General features: G+C 43.0%; 1 protein-coding gene across 3 annotated transcripts in view; it reads right to left on the bottom strand.

Moving 5' to 3' along the window:
* LOC119850600 (tubulin polymerization promoting protein) overlaps positions 1-25,334 on the bottom strand; it is a 109,477-nt gene that overhangs the window by 61,174 nt on the left and 22,969 nt on the right. For all 3 annotated transcript variants that reach the window (XM_043508574.1, XM_038388887.2, XM_038388889.2), the window contains one exon: positions 18,319-18,633. In XM_043508574.1, the coding sequence (XP_043364509.1) occupies positions 18,319-18,629 (311 nt within the window). In that variant the 5' untranslated portion in view covers positions 18,630-18,633. The remainder of the gene's footprint in view (positions 1-18,318; positions 18,634-25,334) is intronic.

The following is a 25,334-nucleotide window of genomic DNA, read 5'->3' as shown; positions in this document are numbered from 1 at the left end:
TATTCCCAATCCCACCTCATCTGGTGACAATGATGAAATGAGAGTCTCTGGGATGATTTCCTCATCTACACTAGCTTCTAACTCCTCAAACATCATCTTCTGCATTGAAAGAGTAGAGGGAGGATGTGAAAGCCTGGTCTCCCACAGGGATGGTACCGGTGTTCTACTGAATTGTTGCCAATAGGCAACCCACAGGTCACAATATGGCCTTTGCAGAGATGCATAAAGGAGCAGAGGTAGCATAGAGAGTTGGCTCCACCATCCTGGATGAGCTGGAAGTCCTCCCTGTGGAAGGAGGCATTCCCACAGGGGTATGTAGGAGAACCACTAACAGAAATCACGAAGACCGACTGGGAGTCCTATTCTTCCTCCACATCCTCACACTGGGGGGGCAGCCAATAGAATAGAGTCCTATGCTACAGAGTGCCAACTCAGAGTCCAAGGTCTTGGTACCATGACAACAACGGGAACTGTGGTTCACCTGACACAGAGATCCCTGGAGTATTGGAACTCCTGCATTACCAGAGAGAACCTCAGTACCAACACCATAGCTGAGGTTGCCGTGGCAGAAGCTGACAGTAGCAGTAACAATAAAGATACCATGAGCTTTGTCAGACACTTACTAGGTACCGAGGGTACCGCTTGTACGCATCCCCCGCTGAACTACTTGCATTGGCATTAATGGCTGCGTTAAAGCACACAACAGATCAACGGGGGATGTTTCAGTACTGATGACAGGGCTGAGCTCGATGACACCCTGTGCTTACTCTCCTTACTAGTGGAGGGTACAGGCACCTTATTAGAGCCATGCTTCCTCTACTTGGATCTCTGGGGCTTCACAGGCCCATAGGTACCAGAGAAAAAAAAAGTGTCCTTGGCCTCAACAGTACCCTTGAAGACTAGGGACCTGGTCTTTTTTGGAGCAGACTCCTCAGATACAGATTCCATGCTCCTCTTTTTGTGAGTCTTCCCAGGGTATGCCAAAGGCTTCTCTTTCTTAGGAGAAGCATTCCTCAAGGCTGACTGGCCACTGTATCTATTCAGGGACAGATGTATGGGGCAGAGGGCAGATGGGGGTCTTCTGGCCCTGGCTCAGAGAGCAGGGAATGTTCCATCGCCAACATCCTGAGCTTTATCTCCCTGTTCTTCCTAGCTCCGGACTTAAGGGCCATACAAAAGGAGCACTTCTCTGAGATGTGGGACTCCCCCGGGCAACAGACACACTTGGACTATCCACTGCTCATTGGTATAGCCTCCCAGCAAGACAGGCAGCATTTGAAGCCCAGCAAACTAGGCATATCCTGCCAGGAGAGGACAAGTCTCCTGGGGGAAAAGAGAAGGAAAACAGTCCTCTCACCTTAACTAACACACACCAACAACTCTAAACTAAAAGGATGGTCAGGGTTGCAAAACCATGCTCTGAGTGTCTCTGGCCTCCGTTTGCCAGAAGCTGGGAGTGGATGACACACTTGAGGAATTCCACCATGATTTCAACAATTTCCATCTCACCATCAACCTCAGCCTGGACCAGTCCACACAAGAGTTCCACTTCCTGGACACTACGGTGCTAATACGCGATGATCACAAAAACACCACCCTATATCGGAAACCTACTGACCGCTATTCCTACCTACATGCCTCTAGCTTTCATCCAGATCATACCACACGATCCATTGTCTACAGCCAAGCTCTACGATATAACCGCATTTGCTCCAACCCATCAGACAGAGACAAACACCTACAAGATCTCTATCATTCATTCTTACAACTACAATACCCACCTGCTGAACTGAAGAAACAGACTGACAGAGCCAGAAGAGTACCCAGAAGTCACCTACTATAGGACAGGCCCAACAAAGAAAATAACAGAACGCCACTAGCCATCACCTTCAGCCCCCAATTAAAACCTCTCTAACGCATCATCAAGGATCTACAACCTATCCTGAAGGACGAGCCATCGCTCTCTCAGATCTTGGGAGACAGGCCAGACCTTGCTTACAGACAGCCCCCCAATCTGAAGCAAATACTCACCAGCAACCACACACCACACAACAGAACCACTAACCCAGGAACCTATCCTTGCAACAAAGCCCGTTGCCAACTCTGTCCACATATCTATTCAGGGGACACCATTATAGGGCCTAATCACATCAGCCACACTATCAGAGGCTCGTTCACCTGCGCATCTACCAACGTGATATATGCCATCATGTGCCAGCAATGCCCCTCTGCCATGTACATTGGTCAAACTGGACAGTCTCTACGTAAAAGAATAAATGGACACAAATCAGACGTCAAGAATTATAACATTCAAAAACCAAGTCGGAGAACACTTCAATCTCTCCGGTCACTCGATTACAGACCTGAGGGTGGCTATCCTTCAACAAAAAAGCTTCAAAAACAGACTCCAACGAGAGACTGCTGAATTGGAATTAATTTGCAAACTGGATACAATTAACTTAGGCTTGAATAGAGACTGGGAATGGATGAGTCATTACACAAAGTAAAACTATTTCCCCATGTTATTTCTGCCTCCCCCCCCCCCACTGTTCCTCAGATGTTCTTGTTAACTGCTGGAAATAGCCTACCTTGCTTGTCACCATGAAAGGTTTTCCTCCGTCCCCCGGCCCCCACCCCCCCCCCGCTGCTGGTGATGGCTCATCTTAAGTGATCACTCCTTACAGTGTGTATGATAAAACCCATTGTTTCATGTTCTCTGTGTGTGTCTATAAATCTCCCCTCTGTATTTTCCACCAAATGCATCCGATGAAGCGAGCTGTAGCTCACGAAAGCTTATGCTCAAATAAATTTGTTAGTCTCTAAGATGCCACAAGTACTCCTTTTCTTTTTGCGAATACAGACTAACACGGCTGCTACTCTGAAACCAGTCAGACCGAAGTAGTGGCCTGCACACATATACCATCTTTTAAACTTTAGCTTATGGGATATAACAAAAAATAAAAAAAAAATTTTTTTAAATTCACAGCATAAAGAGTGTTGGCTAAATTAGAATGTGGATGGGAGAGCTGCAGGACGCAGCACTGGCTACTCAATAGGTGGTTTTATTCCTCTAAGGATACGTCTACACAGCCCGCATCAGTGAGACTCCCAGCCCAGGTCGACAGACTCCTGTTCATGGTGGGGCTCACACTCCTGCACTAAAAATACTCGTGTAGATGTTTCGGATTGGGCTTCTGAGCCCGAGCTCCAGCCCAAAAAAAAAAATGGGGGGGCGAGGTTTGAGCAGCAAATGTAAAGCTCTGTCTACACAGCTATTTTTAGCGCGATGATCAAGCCCTGCAAGTCCAAGTCTGTCAAGCCAGCCTGGGAGGCTCACTGTGTAGACATACCCCAAATAATGCTTAATCCAGGAACAGTGCTGTATCGCACAGTAAAAGCATGGTGCTATTTGGGACTGAAAATGCTGATTTTGGATAGTGTGGTCATTAAAAACCCCATAGCATTTTTTCCGTGAGAGGAGGGATGCTAATCCAGGTGTCCTGGCTACATTCCAGCTCTAGTAATTATGTGCAATCTACCTAAATTCCTCATTAAGTTTAAATTCAATAGCTTCCGCCATTTGCTGCCCTAACCTATTGTTTAGCAGTGGTAAAACAGCTGCTGTATTTTACCCTAGAGCAGGTTGCCACAGAGACTCGTATACACAGTGTAAGTATTCTGGGACTTATCAGGATTACCACCACTGTATAAGTGCAAGCAATAATCTTTATTATTAAATTATTTATATTACAATAGCAGCTAGAAACCCTAGTGAATAACCAGGGCCTAGAATTGATCAAAAATTAGGAAAGTTTTGTCCCCATGTAACATTTTTGAAATTTTCCATTTTTCTGACCGTTTCTATCAGGGCCCCATACAAAAGGTGTACATGCTTTTTAGCAAATAAACCACAGTTGCATAAGGTTGAAGTCTTGAAAATTACTTGAAAAGGGTAAGAATTAGCCATTTTACTAAAATCAATGCAAACACCCCTCAGGAATGGTTTCAAGTAACATTAACGTCAGTGTTTCAGCACTGCAAGTAATTCTATATACAGCCTCCAAAATTTCTCACCAATAAGTAGCCAAGCTAGCACATGACCAAATTATGGAAAGAAGGTATCTTCTTGACGGCCATCACTTCCAGTACCATGCTGAATTCAATAAATTACACTTTACTCATTTGGCTTACATCCAACACTGCCGATGTAAGATCATGTTGTGTACAACTCTAAGAGCCAGATCATGTCCTGCACAGTTAGCATTTACAAATGAACTTTTCCATTCCTCCTCTGTAACACTAGCTCCAGATTCCTGCTCTCAAGTATCCCAACCAGTTCCAAGGGTTCCAATAGCATGATTAATGTGAGCTTATATACAGCTGAAAATGTTCTTCTGCCAACCTATTTCCACAAGAGAGCCTCACATTCATTCGTGACAGAAACGGAAGTGGGAGACCATGTAACACAGAAGCTCCAGCAATCACTCAAGCTGGGTTTTTGGCTAATCCTTCCTCAGTTTACTAGAGCTATCAATATCTAAAGATGGATTCAGAAATACATTTGAAAATAAAGGTACAACACAGCCTCCCTCACTAAGCATGGCTATGCAGCTTCTTCTGGTTCTATTACAAACACCTGAAACAGCTCTGGATAACAGGAACAGCACAACAGCTGTGCCACTGACTCAGGTTAGCACATGCATTTTTCCTTTAGAACAGTAACACACTTTTTCCCAAGAGCAGGACCATATCTTTTATTTCTTTTAGCGGTTATCTGGCCAAAGGCAGATTAACTAAATTCCACATTACTGCTCTAATGGTATGTTAAAGTATCTATTTCAGGTGGTTATAGTAATCTTTCCTAGTTGATCTAGTTACTTTATGATGCATAAACATTAGATATATCTTTCTTCCACTAATGTTTTTCCTCAAAAAAACAAACAAACCAGCATGTATTTAGCTCCTATAACTTCAAGACAATACTTAACCTTTTTTTGCAAACCTTCAGGAATAGTGTGAAGCATATAATCAGGAATATTTGCAACTTTGGCTGCATATGCAATACTTACTGGCCAGAAACTTTGTTTCATATCTAGTATAGCGTGTTGTATGAAGCAGTTCTAGTTTATTAGATTATTATATTTAGGTATAAATGCAAGTCATTAATCTGGCTAATAATAAATCCCATCACCTAAAGTCATACCTTATGATGATCTCAGCAAGTCATCTGAGGGGATTTTAGAGTAAACATTTTTATCAAGACTCTAATCAGGACTCGGGAGCAATGTGAGTTTTAAGGATTCTTCCTTTTCTAGGTATACAAATTCTACCTACATTTATCCATAAAACAACCAACACTTTTGTGAAAAAAGTGCTTAAGGAAGGAGCAAAATGTTAGAGACAGGCTATCCAGGCAGAGTTTGTTTTGCTAAATTCCTTACAGGTAGACTAATCCTGCTAGGTTCCTTATAGATTGGCCAATACATTATTTTGTTTTGGTTTTGTTTCCATGGAGAAGGGGAGGGACACAAATCTTGTTATTGATCTAGAAAATACTTATTTGTTATCAGTAAACAGGGTTCCAGCTTTTAGCTTTTATAGTTAAAAACACACTTGATTTGGTTGATTAAATAGGTAAGAAAAAAGTTACAGACTAAGTGGAGTAATATGAAAATGAAGTTCTACTTGAAGTGATGAGAGCTATATGAGAGACTGTCTGATATCAGAGCCCTATTCGTATTCCAAACAAAAAAAAAAGCCCTTATAATCCAGAACGGCTTCATGCAGACTGTACTGAACAGCAAAGCTGTTGGACAATATGTACTATATGTGATGTCGTATAAGCACACAAAGGATCTGGGAAGTTCCAAGAAAACACAAATACTGCCAGAGATAAGTATTCATGTGAAATATGTTTACACAAAATCCTATGATTTTAAAATCATAAATACCATACATTACTGACCTATAAATTTTACATTTGAACAAATTAGACAGTGTATGTGAATATTTATCTACTTTCCCAGAACTGCCCACTTCTATACTTGTACATACTTAGGTTATTTGGGTTTTTATTTTAAACAATAACCCCCATCACCACCACTAACATTTGCTGGTATACATACATAATAGCAACCTTAATTTAGGTCTTTAGCTTCTTGGATACTACAGTGGATTAGGCAGCCCCATCTGAATGGTAGTTTCAATTAACAAACAAATATCTGAGAGTGCTGAAGGAAGAAATAATTATTTTGAATCACTTCCTGCTGTAATTTGACCTGCTTTTTCAGCCTTAAGTCATGCCCTTTCTCAGTCAGTCTGAAAGTCAGAGATTGATTAACACAGATAATTCCCTACGTACCATTCCAAATCCAATTAGTACTCATTTCCCCGTGTAGTCAGATACAATGTGCAAAAAATCACATAAAACAGGTAGAACAGTTATCAGGTGGGATTCTAAAAATCAAAATACTAATACCACTTTGAGAATAATTCCAATAGGAAAGATGACAATTTTCAATTGTGTATTACAATAAATATGCTTCATTTACCTAGGAGAGTTGATTTGGAAGTCTCACTGCATTGCACAATGTATTTATAAAAAGCCACAAGAGGCATCAGAAAGTGTTTGTTAAACAGGAAGTACTTCAGTCCAACTTCTTGGGAAGACTTTTGAATGAGCACAGGTTTCAAAGTGCTGCTCTTTTACAAGTGTTTGAAGTAATACTTTTCAATGCAAATAAACGATAGCTGCGGTTATATTCCAATTAGCAAGTGGGAAAAGCATATCATCATCCTTGCCAGGAGTTTGAACTAAGTAGCTGTGTAGGCTGATCACATCTGGTTTAATTCTTCCATGATTTTACCACAGCAGTTAGCTACTGTTGAATTAAAACCCAGCTGGCCTCAGGTAGAAGCATTACTTGTGAGACTTAGTTGACCCGGACTGTGGGAACTAGGCTAAACAGCTGACTTGCAAGTATATTAGAACATGGGTGGATCTGTTCAGGTCAGGACGTAGCACAGTATATTGTGAGGGTTCTTCATGGGAACAAAAAAATTCCTCTCTTAAAAACATGGAAGAGAGTTTTCTGGTCTTTAGAATACATGGCTTCCTCAGCAACAATGAAACATGTCAAAGCAATGTCAGAAGCTATTACTGGAATTAAGAGTACAATTATGCTTTTGATTGATATTTTGCCGCACAATATTTTTGGAGGGTAGGAGAGGTAAAGTATATTTACAGGATTTCTCTAGTTTAAAAGGAGCCTTCAGTAACAAACTGGTATAGAACCACACACAAATTTTTTTAAAAAATTTAACACATAGTAACATCAAAACAAACAAATGTTTCCATGGAGACAACTACCTAAATAAATGCTCACAAGAGAGCCAAGACATGACGTCACCCAGGCCTGCCTGCATCCATAGTAACATGCCAGTATAAACAGAAATATTTTGATTTTTCTATAAAGTAATGTCATAGAATTAGCAATTTTATGGCAGTGCATACACCATTTTCTTACAGTGTTTAGTGCTTGCACTTCTAAAATAAGGGAAAAGATATTTATATCAGGGCTATTATTACCACCACCACATTAGCTGCATCCAACAAGTGGAGCATGTGTATGGCATATCTACTGTATCAAATTCCCCTGAGCAGTTGCTGATCCCAATAAACAAAGAAATTTATGTTCCCAAAGCAACACGTCGGAATGCTGGTCAGAGGGTAATCACATCTATTCTTCTTAGATATTTTGCTTTCCATGGCATGAAAAAACAACACTCCCAGACCTGCTCTGTCACAGCCTCAATGTTTTGGTGGATCAACATGAAATCCAGACACATTTTGTATTTTTCCACTTCTAGTCAGTCATCAATTTGCCAGCTTTCTTTAGGGCCACAAGACTCAACAAACTCATCACACTTTCCCTGCAGGTACATGGTTTAACCATTACAAGAAATGCAGATGAATAGATTTTACAAATCAGCTGTTAGCATTGAGGATGTGACATAAGACTAGAAAAAAAAATCAATGAAAAAAAATGGTTACTAACCTTTCTGCAATGTTACTCTTTGAGATGTGTTGCGCGTGTCCATTCCAGTGTAGCTGTGCGCACGCTCTGAGCACAGATGCCAATTTTTCTAGTGCCCCCTGGTGTTGCACACTCATACCGTTGATATAAAGGGCCCTGCCAACCCTGCTCCACTTCAGTTTCTTCTTGCCGACCACCTCTGAGAGAGGGGACAGAGGGTGGGTTTTGGAATGGACATGTGCAACACATCTTGAAGACTAACAATTACAGAAAGATTAGTAACCATTTTTCTTCTTCGCGTGCTTGCACGTGTCCATTCCAATGTAAGTGACACATGAGCAGCAGTACTGGAGGTGGGTTCCAAGATTAAGGACAGGCCAACTGTAACACTGAAGTCAGCATAAAGTCTGAAGTCAGCATGGTCTCTGGCCAATTGTGTAATGGGGTAGCATGTCATGAGCTTGTGAACCGACGACCAAGTTGCCACCCTGCAGATGTCCTGAATTGGAACTTATGCCAAAAAGGCAACGGAGGAGGCTTGAGACCTTGTAGAATGTGCTGTTAGGTTAGCCGGGGCGGCAGAATATCCGTGAGCTCCTAACATGCTCTGATACACAAAGTAATCCACAACGAGATTCTTTGTGCAGAAATGGGGAGACCTTCCATACTTTCTGCTATCGCTATGAACAGGTGAGTGGATCCATGGAACAGTTTGTATCTAAAAAGACAGGGCACGCTGAACATCCAACAAATGGAGACACTGTTTCTCTCTATTTGCATGTGGCTTAGGGTAGAACACTAGCAGAAAAATTGTTTGATTGCAATGGAACTGCAAGACCACTTTTGGAAGTTATGATGGGTGTGGTCTCAACTAGACCTTGTCTTTGAAAAAGACCATATATGGGGGCTCCAAGGTGAGGGCTCGGATCTTCAAAACCTGCCTGGCTGAAGTTATGGTCACCAGGAAAGCTACTTTACTGGAGAGAAAGTAGGGGTGGGATCTCTAACCTGTGGGTATACCCTCTCCAGACCCTTGAGCAACTGGATGACCATGTTATGTGAAAAGACCAAACAGCTGTTAATCTTGAGATGGAAAGCTGACATAGTCAAGGTCCATTTAGCAGTTGAAGAAAGGGCTAGACCTTTTTGTCTGAGCAGAAGCAGGTAATCTAGAACAAGTTACAGAGAAGACTGCAAGGGTAGGACTTGACGTTGGGAACACCAAATGGAGAATTGCTTTCACTTTGCCAGGTAGGTGGCTCTGGTGGATGGCTTTCTACTGTCCATTAGGACCTCACGGACTTACTCTGAGCAAACTAGTTCCTCCAGATTCAGCCCTGGAGTTTGCAGGCCGTCAGATGAAGGAATGTGGGGTTCAGATGCCGCAGCCAGCCACAATTCCTGGATATCCAGTTTGGGTGCAGCAGAAGCTGCAGTGGTGTCTCAACGGACATGCCTAGGAGGATGGGAACCGGTGTTGCCTGGGGCATGCCGGGGCTATGAGGATGACCTTTGCTCAGTCCCGCTTGATCGTCATCAAAACTTTGTGAATCAGTGGGATAAGAGAAAATGCATAGTATAGGATGCCTTGTACACAATAACTGGAATGCATTTGCAAGAGACCCCGGGCTGTGACCTCTCAGACAGCAGAACTAGTAGCATTTCCTGTTGGTTCGGGTGGCGAACTGATCTATAAAGGGACTCCCCCACCATTGGAAGATGTCCTTCACGATGTCTGAATGGAGAGAGCACATGTGGTGAGAGGAGAACGCCACAGCTGAGGGGATCTGCAAGCTGGTTTTGAGTCCCAGAAGGTAAGATACCTCTAGGCTGATGGAGTAATTGATACAGAGCTCCTACAGGCTGATTGCTTCCTGGCATTGGGGGAAGAATGTGCCCTGCCCTTCCTGTTTATGTAGAAGATAGCACTCATATTGTTTGTGAGGATCAAAATTAATTTGCCCACCAGGTGAGGCAGAAATGCCTGGCAGGCTAGACGTATTGCCCTGAATTCCCCGACACTGATGTGCAGGGAGAGCTCTTCTTGGGTCCAAAGACCTTGAGTTCTGAGGGACCTCAGGTGGGCTCCCCAGCCAAGGGCCAACACATTGCATATCAGAGATAAGGATGACTGGGGATTTGAGAAGGGTATCCCCACACAGACTATATGGCTGTCCAGCCGCCATGTCAGCGAGTTGAGGACCTGTACCAGACCTGTGAGCACTGAGTCCTGGTGATGACAAGAGGGGTAGAAGACAGTGGCTAGCCAGGCTTGTAGCGGTCTGAGTCTCTGTCTCACGTGTTGCACTACGTGTGTGCATGATGCCACTTGACCCAGAAGGATCAGGCACTTTCAACATGGTCATGATTCGATGACATTGAAGAGATCTTATCAGTAGGGCCCTACCAAATTCATGGCCATGAAAAATACATCATGGACCGTGAAATCTGGTCTCCCCCTGTGAAATCTGGTCTTTTGTGTGCTTTTACCTTATACTATACAGATTTCACAGGGGCAACCAGTGCTTCTCAAATTGGGGGTCCTGACCCAAAAGCGATTTGCAGGAGGGTTGAAGGTTATTTTAGGTGTGTGGGGAGGGGTCACAGTATTGCCACCCTCACTTCTGTGCTGCCTTCAGAGCTATGCAGCCGGCCAACAGCCACCACTCTCCGCCAGGAACCCAGCTCTCAACAGCCCAACAGCAGCAGTGCCAAAGTAAGGGTGGAAATACCAAACCATGCCATCCTTACTTCTGCCCTGCTGCTGGTGCAGCTCTGCCTTCAGAGCTGGGCTCCCAGCCAGCAGCTGCTGCTCTCTGACCACACAGCACTGAAGGCAGTGCCACCGCCAGCAACAGGGCTATCAATTTGGATAAATGGGGTTCTATTGCACTAATGGGGAAAAAAGTGTGTATTGCAAACCTGAAAATGTATGCAAAATTGTGGACTGCGTAGTAAGCCAATAAAAATCAAAAGTGCGGTGGAAACCTAATATTGAGGAATCTGCAATTTCTGCACTATCACAAATTAAGTAGGGCCTTACAAATAATGCATTTCTGGAATGAAATTTTAGATGATAGTAATTTGTGCTAAAATCCATCAAACATCTGGGATTTATGAGTGTTTTCTTAAGTGTCTTCAAATATCCAGATGATTATCAAACAAAAAATACATTCCCATAAACAATTAACTCAACTCACGTCTTGTTGTAACACACACGTTTTTGTATTTTTCCAGTCATCTCAACTTGTGTGTTCTTCATACCTATGCTTCCCCTTCTTTTTACCTTAATGTACATTCAGAAGCCATACACTCCCAGATCCGTTCAATTTCTCTTCTACCCTGTATATAATCCTCCCACAAGAGGCCACCAGCATAGCTACAATCCAGTCTGAATTTATGTCCCCATCTAGAGACTGACAGTGACTCTGAATTGTTCATTTTAATTGAAATAGTGTAACTAAGCTACCACATGGCTTCATCATCAATACTGAGTAATATAATGAACCTTAGCTGAGCTTCCTTTAAAAGCTATAAGGAAAGAAAGACAGACATTTCCAGCCTTTCAAACAGCATAGGTTCACTATAACTTTCATAGATGAAGTGTGCTTAGTCCAATAAATGCTGTTCACATTGAGAAAAGATTACTAATCCTACAAAGTGTTCAGCACCTCCCAGGGAAAGTTCCAATGTGTTCTATCAGTACCAGCACTCTGCAGGAGGGAAAATGCCTTACTGTAACAAAAAAAAGGATCTCTGAACAACGGAACCAACTCCATCACTCAGATGACTTTGAGCAAAGGAGTCAGCAGTGATCACCTACTCCTTATTTTCAGAAGCTATCCCTCATCCCAGACTACAGCCATACATATTTAGGATATAGCGATTCTGACTGAAGACTGATTTCACTAAGCTTAAATTGTCTCCAGATTCCACAAAGTTTTCCAGTTATACCCGAAGAATATGGCTGATCAGAAAATTGTCTCCGCTGAAAATTTCAGCTGAAAATCCAATTTGGAAATGCCTCCATCATGCCCCATTGTTCTCTATGGGCCTAGCTCTCTGACTAGACTACATCTCCCATAGTGCATCATGGCTTCCCCTATTGCTGAGCCATCATAATACATCCTGTGAGTCCTTGGCCATGGTGCATCATGGAAGATGTAATCCATCTGGGGAACCCAACCCATAGAGGAGAATGGGAGCTTTAGGCACCTAAACTACAATTCCCATGAGGCACCAAAGTGATATTCCCCCTATCAAAATTTTTCCATTTTCAGGTGTTTGATGTTGAAAATTTTCTGCTGAAAAACAGTTTGGATTAAAAAATTTCAACCAGCTCTGCCTAGAACCCACGTATCTTACACTGATTATTATTACCTTTCTGTAGAAATAATCCCACGGGGGGTGGGGAATAGGACTATTCACAACAAACTACGTTCTACTCAATCTATGAGTTAGGGTCACAGAATCTGCCCATTGATTTTTTGGTTGGGTATGGAGGGGAAGAGAAGGAAAGGAGACATTGCAGTTGTTTGTGCACAACCAGTACATTCAGTATACACCAAGCTCGCACATGTCTCCCAGGTGTCCACAAAGTGACTACACTGCCAGTGTTCTAGCAGTTGAGCCTGTTAGCCTTCTACACGTAAGATTTCATTCTAGTTTTTATTTCACTTTTTAAATGTGTGCATTGTTCAGCACTTCTGATGTTTTCACTGATCCTGTTAACACACCTGTCATAATTAATATGCTACACGAAATATATGTGATCTCTGGTGAAAATAAAAGCTTCCATCAAAATGAACCAACTCCTCAAAACAAACAAAAAAACACAAAAACAAGTTGGAAAAATAACTATGGAAAAAGGGTATACAAAAATGATGTGGTAGAATCTTTTAAGGAAGGCCTGAAATATTGAAATTTTCATAGTTAAATGTCAGTTATTGCTTATTTCTCTCTCCACCGATAAAATACAAAGAAATGTCATAGCTAAAAATACTAAATTTACACAGAGGGAACATTCAAAATTTATGCTGCACTTGCCGACAATGGATGGGCAATTTGTTAATAAGGAATTAATGTTCTAAAATAAATTTTATCTTCCAACTATTAAAAAGGCAGTGACTTCAGGTATCAACAGAAAACAGTACCCGAAGGCTAATCCTGGGTCCTGGCACCTTTGCGTAGGAGCCTCTGAAAGCCACCCAACCAGCAGTTGCTTTTCAATACTTACATCCTACTCATGACTCCACCCCATCTGGGCACTGAGGAATGACATTAAAGAGGCAATGAGTATGCACACGGTTTCCCAAGATAATGAAAGACTGGTTTCTCCAGTTGATTGATGGGGGGGTAAGAAGCCAAGTTCCCTTTTTTCAGCACTGTCCTTGGCTGACAGCTCCAAAAGGAAACAAAGTGGGTGAGGTAATATCTTCTATTGAACCAAATTCTGTTGGTGAGAGAGAAAAGCTTTCGAACCACACAGAGCTCTCCTTCAGGGCTGGGAAAGGCACTCAAGAGTGTGACAGCTAAATGCAAGGTGGAACACATTGTTTAGCATAAGTAAAAAAGGAGTACTTGGGCACCTTAGAGACTAAAATTTATTTGAGCATAAGCTTTCGTGAGCTACAGCTCACTTCATCCAAAGAAGCTCACGAAAGCTTATGCTCAAATAAATTTGTTAGTCTCTAAGGTGCCACAAGTACTCCTTTTCTTTTTTGCGAATACAGACTAACACGGCTGCTACTCCAAAACCTGTTATTTAGCATAAGTAGTTAGCAAATATGCTAAGTGGAGAACATAGAACATAAAATATCAGGGTTGGAAGGGACCTCAGGAGATCATCTAGTCCAACCCCCTGCTCAAAGCAGGACCAATCCCCAATTTTTGCCCCAGATCCCTAAATGGCCCCCTCAAGGATTGAACTCACAACCCTGGGTTTAGCAGGCCAATGCTCAAACCACAGAGCTATCCCGCCCCCTAAGGGACCATTCAAGGTAAAGTGGCTCATTGACACCTCTGCAGTCATAGGACAAAAGGAGGCAATTAGTATATTATAGGTTGTTGTAATAAACCATAAATCCAGCATCTCTGTTCAATCCATGATTTTTAGTGTCTAGCAGAGTTACGAGTTTAAGCTCCCAGGCTTATCTTTGGAACATGTTGTGGATGAGAACTGAGAGGTCAGATATGAAGTGATTGCTGAAACGTGTTCACCCACAGGTGGGAGGGTGGTTTTGTCTTTTATCATTTTTCTGTGTCAGTTCATTCGAGAGCATAGTGATTGTTTGGTTTCACCCACACTGAATAGATCTGGGACTGGCACGGTTACAGCTACACTGCATAGTTCCAGAAGGAAGCAGGCAGCCAGGAGAAAAGACGGAAGACAGGGCTCTCTCAGCCAGAAGAGCCAGCACCCCAGGGACAGTCATGAGAAGAAGAACCCAGTGAACACCACTCCTAAAGGGGGAAGCAATTAATCCTGTAATAGCTGCATGGGAGTTACTGCAGCTCTGTCATTCCAGCAAAGATTGAGAAATCAGGAATTCCTGGGCTACTTTTATACAACAAAAAAATGTATTGGTTACCTCCTTGCCAATAGGGATCACTGGGGAGTGGAAGTGGCCTGTGTTTATATCAGTGCATTCTCCCTCTAGCCCAGGGGTCTCAAACACGCGGCCCGCGGGCCAGGGGTTATTTTCTGTGGCCTGCCAACTGCCCGCTGCCCCCCCCACCTCCACAGCATTCACCTATAGTGGCTCCGGCCCAGCACGCACCGGGCTCCCTGCCTGCCTACCCTGTCCCGTGCCACTCAGGGAAGTGGCTGGGACCTGGGGGGGCAGGGGGCCACAGGGGTCTGTGTGTTGCCTTGGCCGCTCCTCCAGGTACCTCCTGGCCATTTCGGGGGAGGTACCTGGAGGAGCGGCCAGGGCACTACAGAGACCCCTGTGTCCCCCCAAACTCCCCCAGGTCCCGGCCACTTCCTGGAGTGGCGCAGGGGCAGGGCAGGCAGGCAGGGAGCCTGCCCTGCCTCTGGTGCATGCCGGGTCGAACCTGCCCCCCAAATCCCTCCACAGCCAAACCCCCTGTCCTGAGCCCCCTGCTGCATCCCACACCTCTCCTGCACCCCAACCCCCTGCCATGAGCCGCCTGCCACACCCTGCACCCCGATCCCCTGCCCTGAGCCCCTGAAGCACCACGCATCCCTCCTGCACTCCAACCCTCTGCCCTAAGCCCCCTGGGGGCAGGGAGGGGGCAGGGCCAGGGCCAGGGCAGCGCGGGAGTGGGGATCAATGGTGCAGCCCTCGGGCCAATGTAAGAGTCCTCATGTGGCTCTCGTGGTCATTTGCGTTTGAGACCCCTGCTCTTGCCCCATATCCCTAACACTCCACACAGTGGTGCAAGTAGAATTCCTGTCTTACCGGTACGCAGCACCGGCTAAAGGGGGAGGGGGTGCGTTACCTCCCCACGTGACCCCATTCTGCCCTCAACCCAGGGCCCTGCACTCTCCCCCTCCTCATGAACCATCCCACGTTACCTGGGCAGGGAGCACTCCCAGTGGTGAACACAGCACAGCTGCTGTGTGGGCTGCTAAGAGAAGAGGGGGCTTGCTCCTGGAACAATAGCCACTTCACAGTCACACCTGCTTTGGGAATTGCCAGCAGAAGAGCTTCAAACCAGCTCCCTCTGACAGCAGAGAATATTTTTTTCAGACACATTGGCAACTGAGCGCCATGCCAGCAGCTCCTCTGGCATGGCTGTACTGCCCCCAGCCCCTCCCCCAGCCCTTCCACACAGTTGCGTCTCCTGAGCCCTGTCCAGGGTCTGTACAGCAGCCCTGCTGGAGTACAGGGCTGGGGGTACAAGGTGGGGGGCAGTACAGCCGTGCCAAAGGAGGGGACAGCATGGGGTTCTGCTCCTTTCACAGTGTGGTTCCCAGGAGAGCCCTGAACCACATGGCTCTCATAGAAACTGCGGCGGCGAAAGGAACAGACCGTGGGACCACTGGGCAGTCCCACGTCAGCCGCTCCTCCGGCACCAGTCCCCAGACCAGGGACACAGGCACGCAGCTGCATGGAAGGGCTGGGGGCGGGGCTGGAGGCGCTACATGTTGTGCTCCTTTCACTGCTGCAGCTCCCAGGAACTGCAGCAGTGAAAGGAGCAGAACATGGAGCTACCGAGAGGCCCCATGTCAGCAGCTCTTCCAGCACAGCTGTACTGCCCCCTGTCCTGTCCTCCAACGGGGCTGCTGTACAGACCCCGGACAGAAGATGTACGCATGCAGCTGGGTGGAACAGCTGGTGGCGGTACAGCCACACCAGAGAAACTGCCGGCTTGGGGCCACCCAGCGGCCCCACGTTCTGCTTCTCCTGCGTCTTTCCGGTACCCCGTATCGGCTATAAATAGCTTAGTGGTACGGCATACCATATCACCCTACTTGCACCACTGGATCCACACCTCACTCCCACTGAGCATAAGTGAATCTATTCCACCCCAGGAGGCATCAGGTCTGAGTCCTCAGGATCCATCAATCCCGTGCACAGCCAGTTTCTTCAATACTAAGAGCCTATCACATCATTTACTGCATGGAAACTGGCCTGAGAAAGTAAACCTGTATCATTTCCTGTTAGGCTAGCAACAAATAAATATTCAAGTTTATCAAAACCAAAGAATACTTGAGAATAGAACATTGACATCATCCATCAAAATTCATTAAAACACAAAACTGAAAGCCCAAACACCTCCAAGCTTAGCCATCTACTACAGTGGGCTAGTTCACTGATAAGATTCCACTTGAAATACAGAGCTTGGTTATAGCAACAGAATCTCCAGAAAAATACTGTCGTCAAGGGAGCAGAGATGGTGAGAGGCTAACCCAAGAACAAAAGGGTTGGAGTGCCTATGCTGGCTTGTCAGCTGAAGACAGAGCAAGAAGCAAACAGCCGAGAGAGGAAACATACTCGGCACAAACAGCATTTTTTCCCCGCTCTTGGAAAATGACAAATGTTAGGGAAAAGCCAGTGGATGAGGTTGATCAAGCATAAACAATAGATTCATTCAAGAATTAATGACATGGTGTCCTATGACTCGTGTACATCACATTGGACAACCATGAAGGGTAAAGGATCCTTTCTTCTCTATATTTCTTATCTTTGGTGGGCTCTAAGGGTCAAATTTTCAGCAAGTCTCCCTAATTGAACCTGCAGCTGCCTCAGTTTGCATGGCCTCAAACCAGCATTTACACATGAAACTGTGGGTTAGGGTGTGTGCAAACATATACTCCTCAAAATTATTAGCACAATTAAGGAACCTTGCTGAAAATTTGTCCTTAAATAAAACTAAGTGTTGTGCAACTTAAACAGCTTCTAAGGTAATGGAGAGCAGAGGGCCTAATTAGCCAATATGTTTGTGTCCCCACATCTGATCAAACGTAAGCAGTTTGGAGGGGGAAGCAAGATAGATAGCAATTTTAGGGCTTGATGCAAAGTCTGCTGAACTAACTGTCTTTCCATTGACTTCACTGGGTTTTGGATCAGACCTTGACTAGTTTTTCCCCTTGGAGGTTAGGATTCCAATTTGGCGGTAATTGGTAAGAGGTAATAAATAAAATTTGCTTGGCAGTGCCAATCTATGGGCAGCATGCACATGCATCTTCATTACCAGTACACCATCCAGGTTTTGGTGGCTGATAAGTAGAAGGCTTCAGCCACAAAAAAAAAATGGATGGTGTATTTGCGATGTAGATGCGTGTCCATGCCACACAAATTTGGGACCACAAAATCTTATTTATTACCTCAATCAAACTGGATTCTTAGCCTCCAAGGGGGAAAAAAACAAACAAACAACTAGTGAGGGTCTGTGGCAGCTCTTCAGACTGCCCCCGCCGGTGAATCTGCCCTCTGGTTTACAAGTGTGTTTAAACCTGTAGAAAGAAAAGGAGTACTTGTGGCACCTTAGAGACTAACAAATTTGTTAGTCTCTAAGGTGCCACAAGTACTCCTTTTCTTTTTGCGAATACAGACTAACACGGCTGCTACTCTTAAACCTGTAGAGTTATGCATGGGTTAACCCCTCACTTACATTGACTATAACGTGACTTGAGCCAGAGCCAGGGTGTAATTGTGGCAGAGGTACATGTTTGCTGTACCTGCTATTGCTCATAAAATGTTAATTCTATGAGTCACACCAGCTTTGGGGGGCGAGGGGAATATAAACATAAACCTGAGGGTGGGTGCAAAGTATAACAAGACAAGGGAGTGAAAAAAGGGAAGGAACTTACTTGATTTTACTGAAGACAATGTCAACATCTGTGATTGTCACATTCTTCCCATCTATCACATGACAGTCCTTACATAATTTTGACCAGTTCTTCCCATGCATTTCTTTTCCTGTGGCTCTGGTATCTCCGTGGATGGCAAATTTTCTAAAAGCCTCTTCTAGAGCACTAAGCTCTGCTGCCATAGCCCCTTCGTGGGAACTGTTGGACTCACAAGATAGCCTTTTGGCTGCTCTCTCTTTTGCTGGATCTGCAGGAGACTTTGGAGGGGTCTTGTTTGCAGGTTTAGTGGACTTTGTTTTATTGTCAGCCATCGTGCTGCAAAGAGGAGGGGAAAAAAGATCATTGCATTCCCTGCAGATTAATTTGCATAGTTTATCCTCTTTGTTAGGTTGTCCCTTGAGAACTAGACTTTCCACATGCTACAGTCCATGTTACAATCTGTGAAGGGAGCTTATGCTACACAGTTAGTAGTAACTTGGTACTTTCTAGTAGGATTTATGTACATGGAGACCTAGTGTGGGAAAATCCAGGGTGCAAATCTACAGCACGCTAGCTGAACATTAAATGGCAGCATGGACCTTGCTACTGCACACTAAATATTTGAAACAGCAGTACGTCAAAACACACTATGGAACTTTTAGTGCCTGGAAGCAAGGTCCACATGGCCAGGAACACTTGTTAAATTCTTAGACAGTACCCTTCTGTTAGCAAAAGTACTACGAGGTAAAAATATCTGAGAACTGATCTGCTATCGTATGTTGGATTCAACACCTGCAGGAAGTAGCACTAGAAAAGCATGTTCCTATTCCAGGTGACACCATTCAGATTTGATTCATCTGGTCCATCTGTTTTACTTTCTTTCAGTCACAGTCTGATATCAGGGGTGCTAAAACAATTTTTATAGTGGGGATGCTGAAGGTGGAAACCATGTACCTGGGCTGTTATTACTACTTCAAGCCAGGGGGTGAGACAGCACCCACAGTACCCCTACTTCCAGCACCTATATCTGATATGCCCTTCTGGAGAAATTTTAGCACGTTGCTAGTTAGTGTAACAGCTGTTTGCAGGCAGCATCAAGAAGAAGCAATACAAAAGAGCAGTACTATTTCTTACAGTTAGAATCCTCCAACATTGATTTATCCAGAGCACTCATCAGTGGTAAGGGGAAAATACACAACTCCAATCCAGTCCAACTCTCTCTGGATATGGGCTGGAAAACTCTGTACTTACTGTGTGTTTGCTTCTGAAATGGGTAAGAGATCACATCCTTTTAAACACAGTTTAGTTAGTTTGTGTAGAGAATACCACATGCCCAAGTGTGGGTTTTACTTCTGAATTACGTGCAAAATCCTTTTTGTTTGATTCCCAGTGCTCACATATGACAGCAATGAATATGATATCATGCCTAGATTAGATTTTGGCTCAGTTTCTGCCTCCCCTCAGGCCAGTCACCAAATTATCTGATGTAACCTCAGAGAACTCAGACATACTCACATTTCTCCTTTTCTTACTCAGCCTGGGTCCTTCACTCTGCAACAGCAGCTGACCATCAGCTATTTGTTATGCAACACTTGCTGATCTATTTGGGGCATTTTCCAGGATAGAGCCTGGGTCCCAAGGACATACCCTTAACCTGCCCCAATACCCACCAGATACAAAGCAGAAACCAGGCTGTATTCAATCTTGAAGTGTGGGTACAGGTTGTAAAATGCAAGTAAAGACTGTACCACAGAAATTCACACTCTCAATAAGGCACATAAATTTCATGTGGCCAATGATTAGCATCTCCCATTCTTAGGCAGAAGGGGAGAGAAAACAGGACAAAGTTTAGTACAGAAACAGTAAATTTCCTTTTTTCTAGTATTTGAGATTTGTTGTTTAAACTATAATAACGCAATTGTCATTTGAATTTTCTACCTTAACTCATCCTTAAATTTACTTCCCAGACAAAAATCTTTAAGAAATCACTATATTATTTCACATTTACCAGCAGGACGATACATTTTCAGAATTCATACTCTTAATGAAGCACCTAGGTTAGTTCTACACAACTCTCAAGACCGTCACAGGTTTTCCCAGACATCACGTTGGCTCTCTTAACAAAATCATATACAACTATTGCATATATCTTCACATATTTTCAACAGAGTGCATCCTCTCTGTAGGAGTCTTGTTGAGAGCTGAGAGAGCAATCCATTGTGAAGTAGGAGGTTATAATGAACTTCTTGAAGCTAGAATTTTATAGCCCTACATTATAGGCAATCTTGTAACAAAGACTACTACAACAAAGGGAGCTTTGTATTGCAATTACATAATAAAGTTGCACCACATAACGTGTTCATAAGGGATATCACTCAGACTGTGAAGCAGCATTGTATATTTTTAAAGGTTTAAATAAAGACTCAGAGATCCAAATAAATTACATTAAAAAAGGAGAGGTCTTCATACTAATAAGAACGTAAGAACAGCCACAGTGAGTTAGACCAAAGGTCCATCTAGCCCAGTATCCTGTCTTCCAACAATGGCCAATGCCAGATGTCCCAGATGGAATGAACAGAATAGGTAATCATCAGGTGATCCATCCCATTGTCCATTCCCAGCTTCTGGCAAACAAAGGCTAGGGACACCATCCCTGTCCATCCTGGCTAATAGCCATTGATGGACCTATCCTCCATGAATTTATCTGGTTATTTTTTGAAACCTGTTACAGTCTTGGCCTTCACAACGTCATCTGGCAAAGAGTTCCACAGGTTGTGTGTGTGTTGTGTGGTAAAAAAAAAAATATTTCCTTTTGTTTTAAATCTATTAATGCCTATTAATTTCATTTGGTGACCCCTAGTTCTTGTGTTATGAGAAGGAGTAAACAACACTATTTACTTTCTCACACCAGTCATGATTTTACAGACCTCTATCATATCCCCCAGTAGTCATCTCTTTTCCAAGATGAAAATTCCCAGTCTTATTAATCTCTCCTAATATGGCAGCTGTTCCATACCCCTAATCATTTTTGTTGTCCTTTTCTGAACCTTTTCCAATTCCGATGCATCTTTTTTGAGATATGGTGACCACATCTGCATGCAGTATTCAAGATGAAGGTGTACCATGGATTTATATAGAGGCAATATGATATTTTCCGTCTTTTCTATCCCTTTCTTAAGGATTCCAAATATTCTGTTCGCTTTTTTGACTGTCACTGCACATGGAGTGGATGTTTTCAGAGAACTATCCACAAGGACTCCAAGATCTTTTACTTGAGTGGTAACAGCTAATTTAGACCCCATCGTTTTATATGTAGAGTTGGAATTATGTTTTCCAATGTGCATTACTTTGCATTTATCAACTTTGAATTTCCACCTGTCATTGTGTGGCTCAGTCATCCAGTTTTGAGAGATCCTTTAGTAGCTCTTCGCAGTCAACTTGGGACTTCACTATCCTGAGTAGTTTTGTATCATTTGCAAATTTTGCCACCTCACTGTTTACCCCTTTTTCCAGATCATTTATGAATATGTTGAATAGGTCTGGGCCCAGTACAGACCCCTTGGGGACACCACTATTTACCTCTCTCCATTCTGAAAACTGACCATTTATTCCTACCCTTTGTTTTCTATCTTTTAACCAATTACTAAACCATGAAAGGATCTTCCCATTTATCCCATGACAGCTTACTTTGCTTAACAGTCTTTGGTGATGGACAGTGTCAAAGGCTTACGCTATATCCGTTGGATCCCCCTTGTCCATATGCTTGTTGACCCCCTCAGAGAATTCTAGTAGATTGGAGAGGTATGATTTCCCTTTACAAAAACCATGTGGACTCTTTCCCAACAAATTATGTTTATCTACATGTCCAACAATTTTGCTCTTTACTATAATTTCAACCAGTTTGCCTGGTACTGAAGTCAGGCTCACTGGCCTGTAATTGCTGGGGTCGCCTCTGAAGCCCTTTTTAAAAATTGGCATCACATTAGCTATCCTTCAGTCATTCGGTACAGAAGCTGATTTAAATGATAAGTTACAGACTACCATTAGTGGTTCTGGAATTTCACATTTGAGTTCCTTCAGAACTCTTGGGTGAATACCATCTGTCCTAGTGACTTATTACTGTTTAATTTACCAATTTGTTCCAAAACCTCCTCTAATGATACCTCAATCTGGGACAGTTCCTCAGATTTGTCACCTAAAAAGAATGGCTCAGGTTTGGGAATCTCTTTCTCATCCTCAGCCATGAAGACTGATGCAAAGAATTCATTTAGTTTCTCCACAATGGTCTTATCGTCCTTGAGTGCTCCTTTAGCATGTCAATCATCCAGTGGCCCCACTGGTTGTTTTGCAGGTTTCCTGCTTCCGATGTACTTAAAACATTTTTTGCTATTACTTTTTGAGTCTTTGTCTAGCTGTTCTTCAAATTCTTTTTTGGCCGCTGATGCTAGAACAAGGGTGACAGATTTTTAAAGAATGCTCCCAATGCTGGTGCAGCCTAAGAAAATAGAAGGGCACTATAACCAATCCACAAAGATCTACAAACTTAAGCTCTGTCAAAGCAGTGGGAAAAGTGAATTCTGGAGTGGAAGACCCTTCAGTGAGAATGCCCTACTCCATGTCCACAGAAGTTTTTGAATCTAGGAGCTATTAACTCAGGTGCCTCAGCTGACCTTAACTGTCACAAAGGTTTCCTAGAAGAAGGAAGGGTCTCTGATGGCCAGCACTATACCGAACAGGATTTCATAGGTCAATATTAACATCTTGAATTTTACCCAGCAACAAACAAGGGGAGTGAAGTTGTCAAAGACATGTTGTGACATCATTCAGCAGCCCCATGTTGCACCAGATGATTCTCCAGAAAGTTTTCAATGGTCATTCCATGTAGAGCACATGGCAGCAATCCAATCTAGAAGCCATATAGGTTCGGAGAGCTAAGCTAAGGTCCCCATCTGCAACAAGGTGAGTGTGCCAGTTGATAAAACAGATTAAAAACAGCAGCTTTTCTTGGCCACTGAGGTCATTTGGTGGTCCAGAACCAATCTGGGATTCAAAAATCAACGACATACTGAAATTCTCTTGGACAAAGGGTAAACCAGGCCCCACCGCCACCGCAAAATGCTTCCCCAACTGACCAGCATTGCTTTCATTCTGTCCAAATGAAGCTTCATGTCAACCTAGCACTAAGCAAGCAGACACCACAGCCAAGGTTTTTGTTTACAGCCTAAACAGTCATTAGTGATGCTGAGTACCCAGTTGAAACATGTCAAAGAGGCCTACTTTTCAGAGACCAGGTGCTCATCATTTTCTGAAACAAGTGTAATTTTTTTAAGTTGATGGTGTTCCTTTAATTTACACCTTTTTCAATGTTTTAATTACACTTATTGAGACCCTCTTCCACATATTGGTAAATCTGCATAAGTACATTTCAGAGTCTAACTTGAACATCACCTCTGAACTCGGCCGCAAGTATTAGTCATAAAAATTATTCCCTACATTATTCTGAGAAAATCATGTTTGAGATTGGCCTGTGAGCAAATCGGAGATAAAATATATCCAATATATTAAGTTATTGGCATAGCTAAATGAAGGAATATCCATGGACTTGAAATAATTCCTTTCCAAGGTGAACTCTATTTCTCACCCATAAATAAATCACCTTCATACCACAGTATTTTCAGTGGATCTAGAAAAACTATCAGAAGGGCTTCAAATCCATACGCTTTGAGAGTCAAATTTCAGATGAAAAGCAAGCTAACTTCAAAGAACTTCTCTGACTATTTAAAACACAAGATCCAAGATCTTATAATTAGGGCTGTGCCTTTTCTCATGGCTAGCACATATTTCCATGGAAAAACCCGTTTGCTTAGCCCACCATATCTCTATAATTAGGGCTAAGCAATAATATAATAATAATAATAATATAATTGACTCGATTAACTCAAAATTAATCATGATTAAAAAAATAAATCACAGTTTTAATCACACTGTTAAACAATATAATACCAATTGAAATGTATTACATTTTTTGGTATTTTTTCTACATTTTTAAATATATTGATTTCAACTACAACACAGAATACAAAGTGCACAGTGCTCACTTTATATTATTTTTTTATTATAAATATTCGCACTGTAAAAATAAGTTTTTTTCATTTCACCTCATACAAGTACTGTAGTGCAATCTCTATCATGAAAGTACAACTTAAAAAAAAAGTCAATTTTTTGTTATATAACTGCACCCAAAAACAAAACAATGTAAAACTTTAGAGCCTACAAGTCCACGCAGTCATAATTCATGTTTAGCCAATTGCTAGGATAAACATTTGTTTACATTTTACAGGAAATAATGCTGTCTGCTTTTTATTTAGAATGTCACCTGAAAATGAGAACAAGCGTTCACATGGCACTTTTGTAGCCAGTGTTGCAAAGTATTTACATCAGATATGCTAAACGTTCATATCTCCCTCATGCTTCAACCACCATTCCAGAGGACGTGTGTCCATACTGATGACGATGCATTCTGCTCAATAATGATCCAAAGCAGTGCGGTCCAATGCATGTTCATTATCATCATCCGAGTCAGATGCCACCAGCAGAAGGTTGATTTTCTTTTTTGGTAGTTTGGGATCTGCAGTTTCTGCATTGGAGTGTTACTCTTTTAAGACTTCTGAAAGCACGTTCCTCACCTCGTCCCTCTCAGATTTTGGAAAGCACTTCAGATTCTTAAACCTTGGATCAAGTGCAATAGCTATCTTTAGAAATTTCACATTGGTACCTTCTTTGTGTTTTGTCAAACCTGCAGTGAAAGTATTGTTAAAACGAACAACACGTGCTGGGTTATCAAATATATGGCAGACTGCGGCTAAAAAAACAGAGCAGGGGACATACAATTCTCCCCCAATGAGTTCAGGAACAAATTAGCGCATATTTTTAAATGACTGTCATTATCTCTTGTAAATGTAAACAAACTTGTTTGTCTTAGCAATTAGCTGAACAAGAAATAGGACTGAGTGGACTTTCTAGGCTCTGAAGTTTCA

This window comes from Dermochelys coriacea, chromosome 2, assembly GCF_009764565.3.
Source record: "Dermochelys coriacea isolate rDerCor1 chromosome 2, rDerCor1.pri.v4, whole genome shotgun sequence".
NCBI lineage: Eukaryota > Metazoa > Chordata > Testudines > Dermochelyidae > Dermochelys > Dermochelys coriacea.
This window is presented reverse-complemented; position numbering and strand designations above follow the sequence as displayed.